This window comes from Exophiala viscosa, assembly GCF_022695815.1.
Source record: "Exophiala viscosa unplaced genomic scaffold EDD37scaffold_11, whole genome shotgun sequence".
Classification (NCBI taxonomy): domain Eukaryota; kingdom Fungi; phylum Ascomycota; class Eurotiomycetes; order Chaetothyriales; family Herpotrichiellaceae; genus Exophiala; species Exophiala viscosa.
In genome coordinates this window covers 111,891-129,714 of record NW_026944363.1, presented here as the reverse complement: position 1 = coordinate 129,714, position 17,824 = coordinate 111,891, and the positions used below count along the sequence as shown (strand labels likewise).

General features: G+C 51.0%; 7 protein-coding genes across 7 annotated transcripts; 3 read left to right on the top strand and 4 right to left on the bottom strand.

The window, feature by feature from the left end:
- Window positions 1-337: 337 nt before the first annotated feature.
- EDD37DRAFT_133025 (uncharacterized protein) lies at window positions 338-4,970 on the top strand. The gene is made up of 4 exons (XM_062809453.1): window positions 338-1,307; window positions 1,357-2,102; window positions 2,439-2,541; window positions 2,589-4,970. The coding sequence occupies exons 1-4, from the start codon at window positions 747-749 to the stop codon at window positions 4,494-4,496; spliced, it is 3,318 nt and encodes a 1,105-aa protein (XP_062666675.1). The 5' UTR covers window positions 338-746; the 3' UTR covers window positions 4,497-4,970.
- A 70-nt stretch (window positions 4,971-5,040) lies between these two features.
- EDD37DRAFT_132812 (uncharacterized protein) lies at window positions 5,041-6,517 on the top strand. Its single transcript, XM_062809449.1, has 2 exons — window positions 5,041-5,468; window positions 5,582-6,517. The coding sequence occupies exons 1-2, from the start codon at window positions 5,229-5,231 to the stop codon at window positions 6,185-6,187; spliced, it is 846 nt and encodes a 281-aa protein (XP_062666674.1). The 5' UTR covers window positions 5,041-5,228; the 3' UTR covers window positions 6,188-6,517.
- EDD37DRAFT_132804 (uncharacterized protein) lies at window positions 6,054-7,508 on the bottom strand. Its single transcript, XM_062809448.1, has 2 exons — window positions 6,847-7,508; window positions 6,054-6,784 (listed from the first exon to the last, which is right to left on the bottom strand). The coding sequence occupies exons 1-2, from the start codon at window positions 7,219-7,221 to the stop codon at window positions 6,413-6,415; spliced, it is 747 nt and encodes a 248-aa protein (XP_062666673.1). The 5' UTR covers window positions 7,222-7,508; the 3' UTR covers window positions 6,054-6,412.
- On the bottom strand, window positions 7,449-8,754 carry EDD37DRAFT_132821 (Alpha/Beta hydrolase protein). Its single transcript, XM_062809450.1, has 2 exons — window positions 8,363-8,754; window positions 7,449-8,317 (listed from the first exon to the last, which is right to left on the bottom strand). The coding sequence occupies exons 1-2, from the start codon at window positions 8,621-8,623 to the stop codon at window positions 7,676-7,678; spliced, it is 903 nt and encodes a 300-aa protein (XP_062666672.1). The 5' UTR covers window positions 8,624-8,754; the 3' UTR covers window positions 7,449-7,675.
- A 50-nt stretch (window positions 8,755-8,804) lies between these two features.
- Window positions 8,805-11,160, top strand: EDD37DRAFT_132786 (dihydrolipoyl dehydrogenase). The gene is made up of 3 exons (XM_062809447.1): window positions 8,805-9,238; window positions 9,290-9,772; window positions 9,824-11,160. The coding sequence occupies exons 1-3, from the start codon at window positions 9,011-9,013 to the stop codon at window positions 10,661-10,663; spliced, it is 1,551 nt and encodes a 516-aa protein (XP_062666671.1). The 5' UTR covers window positions 8,805-9,010; the 3' UTR covers window positions 10,664-11,160.
- Window positions 11,161-11,176: 16 nt separating this feature from the next.
- On the bottom strand, window positions 11,177-11,793 carry EDD37DRAFT_612247 (marvel domain-containing protein; the record flags this gene model as incomplete). Its single annotated transcript, XM_062815345.1, has 3 exons — window positions 11,177-11,377; window positions 11,432-11,698; window positions 11,752-11,793. 3 exons carry the CDS (start codon window positions 11,791-11,793, stop codon window positions 11,177-11,179), a joined length of 510 nt encoding a protein of 169 aa, XP_062666670.1.
- A 959-nt stretch (window positions 11,794-12,752) lies between these two features.
- EDD37DRAFT_132764 (ClpP/crotonase-like domain-containing protein) lies at window positions 12,753-14,001 on the bottom strand. The gene is made up of 2 exons (XM_062809446.1): window positions 13,607-14,001; window positions 12,753-13,546 (listed from the first exon to the last, which is right to left on the bottom strand). Exons 1-2 carry the CDS (start codon window positions 13,818-13,820, stop codon window positions 12,903-12,905), a joined length of 858 nt encoding a protein of 285 aa, XP_062666669.1. The 5' UTR covers window positions 13,821-14,001; the 3' UTR covers window positions 12,753-12,902.
- Between the last annotated feature and the right edge of the window lie 3,823 nt (window positions 14,002-17,824).

Genomic DNA, 17,824 nt, shown 5'->3' with positions numbered 1-17,824 from the left:
TTCGACTTTCTCGCCCGTCGTTTTTCTTCTCATCCTCTCCATCACCAAACCAAATCACGCCCTTCATATCTCATCAATCCTTCTCTCAATCCGTGTAAATCGTTCTTTTCTACCGCACGTCCTGGCAGTGGTCTGTAATAGGTTGCCTTGGATGGTTTTTCATTCTCGCTTCACGCATGGCTGGTGTCGGGGTGTTGAGGTGGACGTGACTGTGACTGAGGCGCGTTTGCTGCTCGTCATCTAAGATTTGATCCGCCAAAGAGGTCAACTGCGGTTCTTCTTAAAGGCTGCATCTAAGTGCTGTTGCCCTCAGAATCTGGTGTCGATCTTAGAGAGATTGTTTGGGCCTGGCATTGTTTGGCTCGAAATAAGGAGAATCGAGGGGCGCGTGAGCGATACAGTGGCCCCAAAGATACAACATCAGCCGTTTTTTCTCAAAAAGAACTTGATTACACGACCTTTTAATCTAAGTTTGGCATTGCGAACGGCATAATTGTTACTACGAGTCAGAGACTACCTTATCAAACCTTGCAACCAGGTTGGCATGCGCCTTGTTCTGTCCTCTTGAGTTGCAGGCGTGTTCCGGCCTGTGAGTGGCAACCTTTCGGACTCGGACGCCTAAAGCCCGCCCCCCAAGAGAAACAGCGATCTTTTTCCTCGGTTAAAAAGGTCTCGTCACGTGCTGGATCAACTCACGTGACGCCTGCATACACTTGGTCAAATTCACCTCTTTTAATACAACCATAATGGACTCTTCTGCAGACCAATCCGTGAATGGCACGCAACATACTCCAAATCCGTCCTACAGTTTCCTCGATGGCATTGAGTCATATGCCGGATCTGATCCCCTTTCAAATGGCGAAGATTACAGTCAATACTTCGACCCCGCTCTCTTTGAGAACACCACTCTTGGGCATGGCTTCGCTCAACAGCCTCAACCCGTTTCCCAGAACTTCAATCAGAATGTCTCCAGGCAGTCGCACAGCCCGCTGCCTCAGTACAATGCTGCTCAGCCAAATTTCTCCCACAGTCAATATACCCAGCCTCTTTACGATACGCGACAAATCTCTCAATCTACTTACGATCCTCGATTCTTCTCCCCATCGTCTGCGTCACCAGCACCGTTCGATGGCGGTTACGGCTATCAACCTCCGATGACCTACAACAACCAGAATTACAGCTCCCAGCAAATGGACCTCCCTCCAAGACAAACTCCTACCCCTACTGCGAATTATCCAGCAAGACAGCAACAACCCTCACCATACGTTAATATCGGACCCCGCCCGTCACAGCTGTCACAGATGCAGGTATGTTCTATTGTGCTCTTTCTATGTCTATGCTCTAATACTCTAGTAGAACGCCGATATCATGCATTATGCAGGGTTTCAGGACCAGGCCCATCAATCGTCGAGCACCTACGTTGACCCTACCATGCTGACAGCAAATCGCATGGTCAACACAAACAACAACGGCGCCAGTTTTCGGCCTCATCAGGCATATCTGGCACAAAACTACTTCAAGCAAGGGTCGACTGTGGATCCAAGGTCTCTGCAAGGTGCACAACCTGTGCAGCCTGTGGGTCCAGCACCTTCGTATCCCGCTTCAAGAGTGGGTTCCGTGGTCGTCCCGAAGCCTGAGAAGACGCAGAAGCCGAAAGATCCTCATGCGCCCAGGAAAACGAAGGGCCAGGGGAAGCTCAAGGCCGACGGGCAACCAGGTTCCCAGTCGGATTCTGATGATGAGCTGTCGATCCAAGAGGAAGAGCCCCCGGAGATGACCCCAGCCTTGCTAACTGTGTCTGCACCAACTGATGAGCGTGGAAAGGCACTTTATAATGCCGTGCAAGCAGTATGGTCGCCGCGTAATAAACCTGCCTCTCCAGAGAAGATTCGAAGTGGCGTTGTTGGCTTTGCCGACACTGTGCGAGCTTTGAGAGACGCCTGGAAAGCCAAGAATGATGTCCTGAGAAAGGCCGAGTTGCCAAACTCGCCCACAGCCGGGGACGCTGTGGCGCTCAAGGATGAAGTTGCGCGTTACCGTCAAGTCACGGAAAGCGTCATGGCTCGATCACTGCTTTACGGGCATCCTTCTATCGTCAAAAGGTATGTTGTCCCACAAACCCCTTCTGCTCTCACCGTCCGACCCCTGCCTATCGTACTCCAGTATGGATTTACTTTGGAAAGTGGCCATTCCGTGGATGTGCATCACTCGATAAAAGCTGTGCCGCGTAAGGAGAGAGGCTTTTGGCCTTGCTTCTCAATCGCGAAGGGAATCTCTCGGCCTACAACGCAAACCCATGTTGGTCTTGTTGATAGCTACACTTCCATAGATAGTCTACAAATCCCCTGTCTTCGTGAATTGGCGCCGTCTCGCACCAACTTGATAACGCTTGCCTTGTGCCATGATGCTGTTCATAATTGTACTAATAATTTCTTCAGACTAGGTGAAAATCAGTTCACAATGGCTGCTCTGAACTCCTTCATGCTCGACAGAGTCAACGCGACAGACTATGATAGTGCTCTTGTCAGCGCCATACTCAAGGTGCGATGAGTCCAGTCCTGTGCACGCCAGACGCTAACTCTAGCCAGTTCGTTGTCAAATTCGAAACACTCGACAGCGAGATGCTCGAATTAACAAAGCTGTCGAAAATATTACAACGTCTTACGAAGAAGGCAACTACCGAAATCAAGACTTTGGCCCAAACCGTCTTGGACAATGCTGTTGCTGCTTCTGCGAAGAAAAAGGCGAGTTCGGCCAACCCAGCATCACCCAATTCTGCAGGCAGTCCGGCGGATGGAGTGCGAAAAGAAGTTGTCACCGGTATGAAGAGGCCAAGGGAAGGTGATTCGGCATCTCAGTCGGTGCCGAAGAAGGTTTCGAAAGTGATTCAATCATCTAAGCCCCTGGCATTGCAGAATGCCGAACGTAGAAAGGCATTGGAAGCCGCACAGGCTGCCAAAGCAGGAGAAAAGCCTGTCGGTCAAACTATAGGGGCAGGTGCACCAGCAAAGACAAAAGTTGCGGTAGCAGCACCTCCGAAACAGTCGGTTTTCTCGTCGCTAATGTCGGCTTCGAAGAAGCCTGGGACCTCCCTCGCAGCGCGGGCTGCTGCAGTGCCGAAGGAAAAGGTTCCCACGGCCGCGGCATCTTCTCCTGTCCCGGTCACCACTGCCCCATCGGTCAAAAAGGAAAATGCTCGCAAAGAATCACCACCACGGAACTCTGGCTCGACCACTGCTCCCAAATCCAACGCTACATCGTCCTTCCTTGGCCTACTTGCTGATATGGAGAAGAAGCCAGAGAAAGAGCCGAAGAAAGAGGTAGAGGTTCCGAATGAGACCGAGGAAGAAAGAGAAAAGCGCTTGCGGAAGGAAGCACGTAGAAGACTTCGAGTGACATGGAAAACCGATGCAGAACTGGTGGAAACCCGTATCTTCACTCATGACCCTGATGAGGAGATAGGTGATGGTGACAGCCTAAGACGTGATGCTGGCGACACTGGCCGTGAAGGTGAAGCACTCAAACTTCACAAAGATCAGGCCGAGTTCGAGGATGACGATGAGGACGAAGATTCATTTGAGGAGATTGAATCATATACCGCACCTTCGGAAGTGGACTTTAGTGCACTTAGGGAAGAGTCTCCTCTCGTTGAAGGAAATTCACTCAAATTCGGAGGTTTAATGAAACCTGAAAGTCCTGGCAGTGAAGCACAGGATAAACGTGAGCAAGAGACAGTCATGGCCACGTATACGTCGAAGGCAGATCGTCCCCCAAGTCCGAAGGAGCCAGATGATAACGAGGATGATGATTTTGAACCAGCAGAGCCTGCAACTGCTTTTGGTGAGCCAACGGAGAAAACTCGTCAACGCGAAAAGGAGATTTTGGCACGACAGACCATCACGAAACCAATCACCAACATCATGCCTCCAGCAATGGACCTTGCAGCACAGATTCAAGCCATGTCCTCTGGACAAGCACCTCAGCAACCAACCGGTCCCATCTCAGCTGATCTGCAGCGAGTGTTGAGTGCTTTGGGTCAGCAGAACCAGCCAGCCCCTCAACAGCCTGCGCCTGGCTCGAATGTGGACTTTTCGGCCTTGCTTCAATCTGTGCAACAGGTTACTCAACAACTGCAAGGTCAGAGTCAACAGCCACAGTATCCAGCTTTCTCACAGGCTCCCGCTGTAGCACCGGACCTCAGCGCCCTGTTGGCATCGATGCAACAGCCCCAACAGACCCCTGCGGCACTTCCTCTCGGCGCAGGTGGTGATCCCAACCCCTATCCCGGTTCCTTGGACGATACGTCACGCAAACATGGTCGAACAGATTCGAACGACTATGATCCTGATCATGGTCGAAAAGGAGGATTCAAGAAGAAAAAGGGCGACCAATCCAAACCATACAATTACAAAACTCAGGTATGCTCTTTTTGGGAACAGGGCAAGTGTCTTAAAGGTGATGCTTGCACATATCGCCACGGCAACGAAGATGCTTGAGCTCAGGATACAAAGCATGTTTCGCTTTGTGCTCAGCAGCTCACAATGTACAATTACGACGCAAAGGATGGCGTCATCAGTCCATCAGACGAGTCTACCGGTGACTCTCCTCCCTTCATGTTTCATTCTTCAAGTACAACGCAGCGAGCAGGCATGCAAAGGCGAATCTCGTGGTGACAATGGTGTTCCACATGATCACTAAGACAGGGTATTTCGTGGGTTTCGAAAAGGTTGCTTGCGATGCAGATTTGGCATGAAGTCAGTGCCTACCTTACTATGATAGTCCTAATGCGCTCGACAACTGGAGGCAATTTCTAGTGTCGTGGATTAAAAGGATACCACCTGCTTCTACTCTTACATCAACTATATCTGATCCGTATCCAATCTCGGGAAGATGTTTTCGGACTCTGCTACTATCTTAATGTCGTGACATTAGCATGATTTCGCAATCCAACAATATTCGAATTATTCGGCTTTTCATGTTGTACTCGACAGCCTCGCCAAGATAGATATATCGAATATTTATTTAGTACAAAGCTGCAAGGTACAGCTGAATAATGACTTCCTTCAGTACGTTTCGGGTGATTGCAATTGCACTATCTTCCTTCCTTGCCTGCATTTAGCTTTCCGGTTACGTGCTCTATTCGCGCTATGACTTGGTTTCTGCTTAGATGGTAATATACCTGGTACTTTTCAAGTCTACAGGTGGTTACTTACAAGGTTATCACCAAGATGCCGCTCCCGACACATCTGATCATCGTATGCTGCCACGCTATTTACATTGGGCCAGACAGCTTCAATGAATCAGATTGGTTGATTGAGCCGTTCCAGAAAGGTGAAACGGACACGTACATTGCGCACGTCGAGGCTGGAGTCAAAGAGTTGGCGAAGGACGAGAATGCGCTTTTGGTGTTTAGCGGTGGTGCGACGAAGAGGGATCGTACGGAGAAGACTGAGGGGGAGGGGTACTTGGTATGTCTCTGTTGTCCATTCATGGTCCCTCGCTCGGGGGGATGGCCTCGCCTCTGAGTTGAGGTAGCGCAAGGAAAAAGCACAATCCGGACTGACCATCGTGAGCATCACAGAACGTCGCACTCGAAAGGAACCTGTTCGGCCTTGAGACGTCGCCGCCCAGCCTCCGTCAACGAATGTTCGTCGACCGCTTCGCCACGGACTCGTATCAGAATGTACTATGCTCACTGATTCAATTTCCTTTGTCCGTGGCGGAGTACCAGCGCCGCCTATCTACGGAGGGCGGTGACGATCCTGGACATGTGTCAGCGGCAATGGGGCCAAAAGTGGACGTGGTGTTCCCATCGAAGTTGACGATCATATCGCATGAATTCAAGCGCTCGAGGTCTCTGAATCTACATCTCCCGGCTATGCGGTGGGGCGAGAACAGAGAAACGCACTACGTGGGAATCAACCCGTCATTCGACGCGGTAAAAATGGCTGAGATCGAGGTTGGGGATCGATTACGAGGTTACGGTGCATGGGAGAAAGATCTGTATGGTGTGGGGGAGCTGTTGAGCCGGAAAAGGGCGGTCCGAGGGTGGGAGGGTGAGGTGTTTAGACTGGAGGTGCTTCAACGCTTATCTCTGAGTGTCAGGGCAGAGGTGGAAGCGGTCGTTTTCTTTGAGGGCAAACAGGATTTGACGGCGTTGTATGACGGGAGGGTGCCCTGGGAGTAGGGCCGTCAGGATGGTTGAGAAGAGAGGGAATTGAGACACTATTAATCCAGAGGACATCTGAACGAGGAGGTATCAGGGAGGGAAGTAATGAATGGACAGTACCTGACGACAAGCAGTGTCGAACATGATCATGAATTCTCGCTTTTACAACTCATACACAATGTCTTCCAATCAACCAATCCAACACCAGAATTCCAGCATCGTCAGCACTCCTCACTCATCAGCCTAGTCGGACTCATCAGATTCTTTGGTGTGGCAGATCTGGCGGCTCCAGCGACGTTTTCCAGAGCCATCTACAATAATGGGCGGATAGATCCATTGCTCCCAAATGGCCCAAGGAGATGGGTCAACTGGTGCTTCTTTTTTTCTCTTCTGGTCCATCACCTTGGGTTCTGCGACCTTCTTTTCCACCACCGCCTTGGGCTCTTCGATCTTCTTCTTTACCATCGTCTTTGGTTTTCTGACCTTCTCCACTCTCAATTTGTGTTCGTCGACCTTCTTCTCCACCGTCGTCACCTTGCGCTCTTCGACCTTCTTCATCGCAGCCTTGAGTTCTTCGGCCCTCTGCGGCGCAGAATCGCGAGCGCGTTGCTGAGCCTAGAGCAGAATTAGCATGCCCTTCGCAAGGAGATCGGACATTGGAGACGTTGGGAATTTACATGTTCAATCTCAATCACGACACGATCGTTTCTGGCCTCCAGACACATATAGTCAAAGTCCTGGCCCGATTTCAGAACGTGCCATTCTCTGACTATGACCGTTGTGGTCAGTCCATTGGCGTCGATGTTCTCTGTATCACGGACAACGCGATACCACCAGGAACCATCGGCGAGAGTGAATCCTTGATCTTTTGTGGGTGGGGTTTTGACTCCCTTGATCTTGTCCGAGATTTGAGCGGAGATGTCGGTGAGTTTGCTCAGGAATTGCGCAAAGCCGGTTGGAATAAAGACTTCCTCGTGACCGAGATCGGTGAGAGAATCATGGTAGCGGATGGTGAGCTCGGGAAGCGCGAATCTGACTCTTCGGTTCGTCATATCTTGGGAGACTTTGTTGCCCCAGGCGTAAGACACGCGAATGACCTGAGATTGTCTGCGCTGAATGTGGCGAAGTTTGTTACACTCGGTGTTTGTCCGACAGAAGAGGCTACACCTTGAGGCTGCTGTAGAGGAAGTACAGTTTGAACCTCAGTCTTTCCCGTCACGGATTCAAGGGCAGGCGGTGTTGGAGTGAATATCGTGCCGCGTATTCCCCAGGTGCGGCAATGTCTGCGGTAGATTGATCTTGAATTCATCCCGCCGCACCCTGTTAGGGCCATCACAGCGTCTTGAAGGAGAGACTGCCTTTGTCCGCTCTTCATTCCCATCACAGTGACACAAGCACCTTTTCAGGTGCAAAGGCGACAGATCCCTGAAACGGGCTGCGAATGGCATTGTCAGTGAGATGTCTATCAGCGATGATTTATAAACATTGCCGAGCTCGATGTTGCTTTCAAGATCGGTCGTGTTGTCGAAACCTCTTCAGGAAATCCAACACTATCGGCGTTGCATTGAAATATGTCGGACCATGTCTCTGCTCGTCATTGTTCAGCGGGTAAGTTGTCGGCCAGCCATGGCCGAAGCCTTGGATCTTATAGTGTTGGACGACATTCTCCATCTTGTCTGAGCTCCACGATAGCTTTTCGACTTTGCCATCGAACAGGTGCTCCACTTGCGGCTCATCACTGCAATTGTTCAGCTTTGCCCAACGCTCAATGTACTCGCGAACGTTATAGCTTGGACCGTCAGGCGTATCCTTGCCATCATAATGTTCGACAGGATCAGAGTCGCCGTGCATTTCGAGGAACGGTACAGGAATTCTTGCCGGTTTAGGATTACTGAACAAGGGCTCTTTCAGTGCCTCGTCCATATAAAATGCGCCGGAAGATACTGCAAACGCCGCAATCTTGGCTGAAGCGGATGGATCGCCAGCTAGCAGTCCAGATAAGCCACCACCGTTCGAGAAACCAATGACATAGACTTGTGTTGAGTCAATGGCATGCGTCTTGGATACATGCTCGATGAGGATATTGATGAAGGAGATGTCATCAATCTTGCTTCGTGGTGGTGCTTCTGGGTCGCCCGTCCATTGAAGCTGCAAAGCTCAACAGATGCACATGGTAGCCATGGACTATCATACCTTTATGCCTTCTGGGTAGACCACTATTGCGTCTTGGTTGGTCTCTTCATTTGAGAGCTGGGTGTGATACTCGAACTCTTTTGGCGGTTGACCTTTCCCATGGAGCGCGATGATCAATGGAACTGATTTGCTATCTGAATACGAGCTTGGTACATGGATCAATCCGTGTCTTGGAGACGGCTGAAGACGAGTATCGCGAATCTCGTATGGGATTGACTTGTGACTTGGCTCCTTGGCTGGGGGATCAGACTGCTTAGACATGGTCGGCAGCGTCCAAGAAGCCACTACTGATCGAGAGAAGGCTTGCGGTTTCGGAGAAGCCAAGCCTTGTGATTAGATTAAGTGTGGATGACAAAATGCGAGTAGGTCACTGGGTGGTGTTGGTGACGACGTTTAAGAGGATGTTGGAAGCGAACCGTTAATAGCCGAGTTGAGGCCTTTTGGGAGTTATCCCGATGCACGTGATGAGCCAGGAACTCCGTAGCAAGTTGTCCCGGGGGCAGCTCGGTGCTCGAAAGAGTTGTGACTACAATTTCTCAGCGTATTCGCCTCCAGCACGTCTTCTTCGCTGTTTGCTTCTTGTTAGCGACTATCGGTCGCTTTTCCTTGCCAATCTATACCTCCTGTCCCGTTGATCCACTCTACACCATGCTCAAGACGTTAGTACCCCGGACGAGTCGGTCGCTTCTCTCCACGAAAGCTCCCCAGTATGGCCCTGCGAACCTCCGAACAGCCCCTAGCTTCCAGATAGTGTCACCGAGCCAGCAGCGGAGGAGAGGCTACGCATCAGAAGCTTCCGATTACGATGTGGTCTTCATCGGTGGCGGTGTCGCAGGCTACGTTGGGGCGATTAAAGCTGGACAAGAGGGTCTCAAGGTAAGCATTGAGATCAAGTTGAACCAGGGCTACATGCTGATCGGCTACTAGACCGCTTGTATCGAGAAGAGAGGCATGCTCGGAGGCACATGTCTGAACGTCGGCTGCATACCTTCCAAATCACTACTCAACAACTCACATCTCTACCACCAAATATTACACGACACGAAAAAGCGTGGCATTGATGTTGGCGAAGTCAAACTCAACCTGACACAGATGATGAAGGCAAAGGACGAATCGGTAGCTGGGTTGACGAAAGGCGTCGAGTTTTTGTTCAAGAAAAACAAGGTCGACTACATCAAGGGCACGGGATCGTTTAAAGATGAACATACCATCGCAGTCAACCTGATCGACGGAGGCGAAACGGAAATCAAGGGCAAGAACATTGTCATTGCCACCGGCAGTGAATCGACACCATTCCCCGGTCTCGAGATCGACGAGAAGAAGGTCATCACAAGCACTGGCGCAATTGCCCTGACTGAGGTCCCCAAGCGTATGGTCGTCATTGGTGGCGGTATCATTGGTTTGGAAATGGTGAGTTCCAGTATTTTTTCCCGTCGCGTGCATATCTGATCGTTGAAACAGGCATCAGTATGGTCACGACTCGGATCGCAAGTGACTGTCGTCGAATTCCTCGGGCAAATCGGCGGACCAGGCATGGACAACGAGATCGCAAAGCAGTCTCAAAAGATCCTGGCCAAGCAAGGCATCAAATTTAAGACAAACACGAAGGTCATGAAGGGCGACGCGAGCGGCGACATTGTCAAGCTCGAGGTCGAGGCCGCAAAGGGCGGCAAGAACGAGACGCTAGAAGCCGAGGTCGTGCTCGTGGCCATCGGCCGCAGACCCTACACCGACGGCCTGGGCATTGAGAACATTGGCATCGAACTCGACGAGCGCAAGCGCCTGGTCATTGACCAGGAGTACCGCACCAAGATCCCACACATCCGCGTCATTGGCGACTGCACGTTCGGTCCCATGCTGGCGCACAAGGCTGAAGAGGAGGGTGTCGCTGCGGTGGAATGGATCAAGAAGGGCTACGGGCACGTCAACTACGCCGCCATCCCGTCGGTCATGTACACGCACCCGGAAGTCGCGTGGGTGGGCCAGAACGAATCTGAACTCAAGGACGCTGGCGTCAAGTACCGTGTCGGCACGTTCCCTTTTACCGCCAACTCGAGGGCCAAGACCAACCTCGAGACCGACGGTATGGTGAAGTTTTTGGCTGATGCTGAGACGGATCGCATCTTGGGTGTGCACATCATCGGTGCCAATGCCGGTGAGATGATTGCCGAAGCTACTCTGGCGCTGGAGTATGGTGCGTCGAGTGAGGACGTTGCCCGGACGTGCCATGCTCATCCTACGTTGGCGGAGGCGTTCAAGGAGGCTGCCATGAGCACGTACAGCCAGGCAATCCATTTCTAATCACGCAAATATACTGGGTTTGATTTGGCAAAGCAAGTAGATCAGCGTCCTAGGATGGGGTAGGATGTTGAAAGCCGCTCTTCTACCGCTCCTCGCATAGTCACACTATTTTTACTAGGTGGAGAGGGAAAAGGAAATGTAAATTATTGTGTGGTTTGATACTCCTATGATATAGGCAGTTTCCAACAAGCACATTCAAACTCGACCCACGTTATCATACACATTAATATTAGGCAACTCTGAGGGTCGCCGCAGCAAATAAAAGATTCTCCCACTTCATAACACATTGTTTTTGTTTTGTTGTCGGTATTTTGAGGGTATATTGGTTGCAGTCAACCTCTGCGCAGAACGGCACAGCCGAAATGCAAATGCAGATAAACAAATGCTCTCTACTGCAGAGAGCCCTGGGCCGACATAGAAAGATCCTAAGCGCCGGGTATTTGTTTGATTTTTAGGAAACCAGCCAGCTTTGCAACTGCTGAGATTCTGTCCGCTAGCTTGCTGTTTGGCTTTTTACACCTGGGACATGGCAGGGCCACGTCTGCCCATTCTCATGTTGACACCACTGCTGCCAGCGCCAAGCAGCGAGAAGACGAAGCTGGCGGTCCACGCGGCCCAAGCGAACCAGAAGAAGGCGCAGGCAGCTTGCAGCTCGTGGCATCGACCGGACCTGTCGTTGGCGCCATTGGTGAGTTTGTTGGACTTGGTGTAGTTCTGTTGTTTGTGTTAGCATAATCATGTGCAGGATGAGAGAAGCGAGGAACGTACGCTGTTGCTGCAGGAGTGCACGCCAAGCTCGGCAGCCGTGGCAACGGCGGCGCAGAAGAGGAAAAGGACGTTGAGAGCATCGAGGACAATCGGGATGATCGGGTGTCCAACGAAGGAATCGCTCCATGCAGCCGCAAATAGGTAGAAGAGCGATAGCATGGAAAATGCTGCTACGAACATGTCGTAGTTGACCAGGGATGGGTTGCCGGCGAAGGCCATGGCAATGACATTGCCAATGAGGGCCATGATGACGAGGATGAAGAAGAACTGTAGAGATATTAGAGGTTGCATGAGAGCATGGTTGACCTGGAAAAACGTACCTGCAATCCCCGAAGGATGAGGTTAACGGGTCTGGCAACCATTTTGGCGGTTGGTGTTGTTGTTGTTGGGTTGAGATTGAGGAAAGGGCGACTAGAAGCTGCGGAAAGGGATGCGACGTAGATAGGAAGGAACTTGGGAAGCTGTTGTTAAGCTGGCGCAGAAGGTTGGCGTAGACGGTTCAAGAATAGAGGAGAAGAGGAGGTAGTAGCAGAAGAGGCGTCTAGGTAGTAGCAATGTATCACTAGCTGTGCTGTGTGGAGGTGCCTAGGCGGAAGAAAGTGGAATGATGACGATGGAGGTCTCTGGTTTTCCAATTTGGAGCTTCGAAAAGATGAAAAGAGCTGCAAGATTTCCTGCTGTGACGCGGCGGCACAAGCGACGTCACTGGGGGCGTTGGGTGGGTTTGGGTTTTTCTTTAGGCCTTTCCGGGCAGGAGAGGGTCACTAGGGTCACCTGCTGCAGCCGGTACGAGGAGCTGCCAGGCACAAAAAGTCACAACAACAACACTGCTCAGCTCAGATCATGGCAATCAAATTACAGAAGAGTGGATTTTCAACGGCAACAAATAATAATGGTGTCACTGTGGCAAGTACTCACAGATTGCTTCATGTTTGGCATCATAGACACAGCTCCATTACCTCTGTACCAAAGAAATACCTATTTCCTTGCAGCCCTCCTTCCCAGGCAACCTTGCTTACCTCAACCCGAAGCTGCAGCTCTTCAGACGCTGTCAAGCTGCTGCAGATCCAGTCACGTGAAGCGCGCGGCTGCCGGGAGATCCGGATCCGGGTGTCATGCCTTGTCGAATAATGGTCGTCAGAGAAACAGAAACAATGCAATGCATTTGTGACAGGTAAGGCTGCCCTCAGTGCCCTGATTATCGAATCATGTTTCAATCTCTACCTACCACAGAAGGCATGCCTTGGTCGAAAACACATCCGAGCCTCGAGCCTCGCTTGCTTCAAATAAGTTAACCCCCGTCTTCCCCCCCAAATCAATTGACAATAATGCAATAATGTCATCATGCTGCCTCCTCAAGCGTCCTGTTTTGGGTTTTTGACTTCTATCAAGTGAAAAATAGCGCAACGCCACATCTGATTGATCTCCCGCCCGTCATCGACATCATCCTGTAACCATCCGACGCCTCACATCACAGCTTTTCAAACGTCGGTGTTTTCTTTCGCAGTCCACTCAACATGGCTCTTTGGACATCCGTGCTCTGCAACATGCCCGCATTCCAAACCGCCGTGTAGTTGAGATTGTCCTCCACAGTTCTCCCCCATGCCGCGTCTAAGATGGCCTTGGTCCCCTGTACAGCCACAGGACTCTTGCCTGCAATATACTGTGCGAAACTCAGCCCTTCCTTGAGCAGCTCAGCCTTGCCGCCACTGATGACCCGGCTAACAAAGTTGTTTTGTTTCGCTTCTTCGGCTGAGAATACTCGGGCGCTAAGGCATATTTCTTTGACCCAACTAGTCACTCCACCCACCACTTTGGGCAGTCGACTCAAGGTTCCTACATCCGCGGCCAATCCAATGTCTACTTCTTTGACGCAGAATTTGGTGTCGGCAAGACAGAACCGGATATCGCATGCCGATGACAGATCGATGCCTAGTCCAAACGTGTAGCCATGCATTAGTGCTATGATGGGCTTCTCACATCGAGCCAGACTGCTCACGACGTCTTGCAGCTCGAGTATATGTCTCCGTAGAATCGTAGCCTTGCGGGATGGGTCGATGGCTCCTGGGCTTGTCAAAGGGTTGTCGGGTTTCGAGGCTTCCGCTACATCTAGGCCTGACAGTCACAAGACTCCGGTTAATCAATCATCTTGCAGTATCATTCCGTATGGCTTACCTGCAGTAAATGCACGATCCCCTGCCCCAGATAGCAATACACATCGGACTTCTGGATCCACAGAAACCTGTTCAAAGATTGCCTTCAACTCAAACCACATAGGGCCATAAAATGCATTCATTTTCTCCGGCCGATTGATTTCCACATGAACCACATGTTGACTTGGGACTGTCACATTGAAGAATTTGAAATTAGAGAACCCAGGAGGAGACATGGTCTGAACAGATGGTCGCAGATCAGGACGCGCCCAGGACTGTGCAGTGTATTGCTCTGATCTGTATCAGGGCCCGATAGTACCTGTCAACGTAGGTCTCGTAGAAGAAAAGTCACAATTAAAGAGAGAAACTAATCTCGAACCCTCACATTACTGGTCTAGACTTTGACAGGATATAAATCCAGCATGCTGACCGGCAGCCAGCCTCAACTGCCTCGGTTAAATGTACAATCACGTGCCACTCCTCGGCGCGCCAAAACCCATGTCTACCTATCTTTTTGTTGTTGTTCTTCTTCCATCATCAATCTTTCCTGACAAACCAACGCGTTGCATTTGGTGTTCACCATGTCTTTCAAGTTCAGCATGTCTCCAACAAGATGAGTGCTTTCAAACCCTGGTGATGAGGGTTTTTCCAATACATGATGTCGTACCCGTTCCAAGCACAAGCAATGGACACCAGCAGGCGGACAAAATGTGCCTAGCCTAGCCTATGCAGTACAATATTGAAGCAGTCACGACTCTTGATCGATCGAATGCAGCAGTGTATTCAATGGCACTTGCTTCCCTATCCTCCTCAAGTTTCACGACTTTCTGGAAAATAGATCCAAGCCGCAGCAGTCACTCTGCAAGGTCCCCCTTCTCCGATCCCTTTCTATCTCCCTTTCATGCAGACAGCACTCACGCAAAGGAGCGATATCTCTGTGTTTTCTGAATAGTTCGAAGAACCCGCCGGTTCCTATCAGCTAACGTCATCCAAGCCTTGTGACACGAACATCAGGTTGTGAAGAAGAAGACAGACGGTCCAACACCACTTCACCCTCACCGCGATCCTTCCCTGCTGCGGCTCAGCTGACTGTTGACGTCAACAATGTTCCTCGCCGATAGAAGATGAGTGGCGCCGAACTGCTGCATGGAGCTCGATCCAGTCATGCCAGCGGTAAGACAACGTTGACAGTCGCACCAGGCTGACCTCTGTTTCAGCAAGGTTCTGCTAATGTGGATTTGCGGCGGTAGACGTTACGTCCCTTTTGCTCTCGGAGCGGCTTGAACGACGCTACACCACTCCAACAATGCCACACTCCGCGATGTAGCCATGTGTATCGACATCACACCGGAAGTGACTCCGTTTGTGATACGGCTAAGACAGCGTGGATCGGCGAGCTGGTGTACGCATTTCGGGTCTTCTTCATACCGTCATTTGTACCAAAGCTTTCCGTTCTCATGGACGTCCAAAATGATACCAGTTGTTCGCTATCCCATCGCCTATTCTATGGTTCTCCATGTCAGCCCTGTCATGCGGCAGGGATCTGAGCATAGCGTTTGTCAGGTGGCTTTCAAGCGAAGTTCGATGCAATCAGCCTGATCGACTGGTCTAGTGACGTGCGCCACCGCTTTAGAGGTAGGTTCCTCTTATCCTAGGATCCCCTGCTCTAAGAAGGCACCCATGTGGTACACCTTTACCTGGGAATTGGCAATCAGGACCACTCTGTCCAGAGCTACTTCGACAAATCCTTCTTACACCAACAGGGATACCTTGCTAGAGAGGCCTTGAATCCCGTGGTACTGCCTAACGTCGCACGGACAATCGCTTGAGCCCCTGGTGAGCATGGTAAGCAGGTGTGATGATGAAGCTGGAATTTGTCTCTACATTTTGTGGTACAGCATGAACTGGCGATTTGATATGTCTCTGACAAGCTTCATGTCACGGCTGACTTGTCAAGACGACATCTGTCATATGCATGGCAAACGTGGCTGCTTATAAAGGCAATGTCGCCTCTATGCTGGCTAAGTGCTAGTCACATTGATCGCCAGCAAGTCACAAACGCTACGTCAATCGCCATCAAAGGTTCAACTCAAGCTATCAGTTACCGCCTTGGATAGCCCCGATCACCTACCTGTCTCTCAACATGTGTTCTCATCCAAAATCATGGGGTACTTGTCGCGGCTGTGCTGGCCATCCTCCACGGTAAGCGCCTCGGCACTCTACTGCGAGCTGCGAATAGGGCAGTGCTGCAGCGTATACAGTCCATCTCAACATACCCGGTCTGACATTTGAATAGCGGCAGTAACAAATGTGGTCGATGCAACGGCACAGGCGTTGTGGCGCTTCCGTGCCGAGTCTGCTCGTCAAGCGGCCGCACTTCTACAACGGCCAAGGTGCAGTCGAATGCTCAGGGACATCAAGATGCGGTTCGGCGGCACAATAAAAGTGGTGAAGCATCGAAAGCTTGACCTCTAGCCACAAGAGATCCAATGGGGCGGCATGGGACGGCCGTCGAGGTTTTCTTCTCATCACATTCTTGGCCGACATGAAAATGGACAGGGCCGACGGTACGCTATCAGGTTTATGCTCGAAGAAACCGTGTATGCAGGAAACTACGAATGTGTTTTGTTTGTCCTGCTAGCCAGTCACTATCGTGCCAATGGTGGTCGTGGCACTTGCTGTCAACCTTGATCAGCAGAATGTGACCCGGGTGTCGAGCCTGGTGAAGTACTAGTACAATATACTGGTGGGTGGTTGCTAGGTCTGACCACAAAGTATCTGATCCTACGCCGGGTGCGTTGTACCGATACGATGAAACTACAAGCAAGTTACCTCGCATGGACTGGTAGGATAGGTGGCTTGCGGCAGTCGTCCCGGTTGGCCATCGTCCATGGCTTTGTGCAACTCTGCACTGAGTTGACTTGGTTCGGGGTCCTAAATCCACGTCTCGTTCTGGAGAATATGGGCCATAGGCGAAGTCAAGCGATGAACTCCTTCCTGAGGGATTTGTGCACCTCTGGGCTTTCCAACTTACCGGTTTTGAGCCGAACTATTGCTATCCATGGATCGGGAAAGGGACTTCATTGGCTGGTTGTTGCTGCGACGATCTGTCAGGGCTCCTCAGAGAAATCCCTTCCATGGACCACAAGATCTGCATATTTCAGATGTCTCCTTCCAAATTCTGTACTGAATCCTATTCCCCGAATCTTCGCGAACACGACGAGCCGACCGAAGATTTTGCATTGACTTTTGATCGGATATATCTTGCAGCGCGGTACAAGCAAAGGAACGCCTTGAGACGGTGTCGTACGAATGAAACCTGTCGACCTCCCAGCTGTCTACAGTGGTCATATCATTGCAACCTCGGGTCCAGAGGGCGGCTTCCGAGAGCACATACTCTGAGTTATGAATTTCCTTTCCGGGCGGTTGGTACTACATCCCACATTCATGAAGCTGACATTGAAACAGCCGATGACTCCGATAATTGATGTTGTATAGCCGGCACCTTACTTGCAATATCACCGGCTCAGGTATCTCCGAGACCTACAAATTGCTCTGCTCCGCTGGAAATGGCAAGAGCTACCGAAGATAGCAATCCTAATGGCTCACAGGCGTCTCGATCGCCGTATGCTTGCACAAGCCCACGTGTCTTTGTTTTTGTGCAACAATGTCTTTCAGTCTGCTGATATGTCAGTGGCGCAACATTCAACGGCAATCTCCTGGTGACTCTGAAACGGTCTGACCGTTGAAGCCAGTGTAACAAGACAATCCCCCAGTCAAGATTCAAAAGGCTGACTGCGCTCGATATATCCAGCCGGGAATGCAAAATCTGTCATCTCCATTTGAAGTCGCGAAGCGACTTGAGTGCACACACAGGCGGGAAATGCAATTGTACACTTCAGACACCGCTTTTGACCACAACTTTGATGACGTGGCATTTTTGTGCTCTGTACACTGTGCCGTCTCTGTTCATGGTCCGCGTGACCGCGCGTAGGCTGCTACGAGACTACTCAGACAGCAATCCAATCCAGCCGGGCTATCGTATGATGTCGGCTTCTCTGAATATGACGATTTGGTCGTGCCTCAACGTTGCACATTGCAGTCGACAAGGTTGCTGGTGCGCCGCCCACAGTTTTCGACTTCGTCGCCCTGAATTGCAGGTCTGAAGCATTCAAGTGCCATGCAAACAGACAGAGCAACCTCATTCGAGCAACCTCATTCGAGCAACCTCATTCGAGCA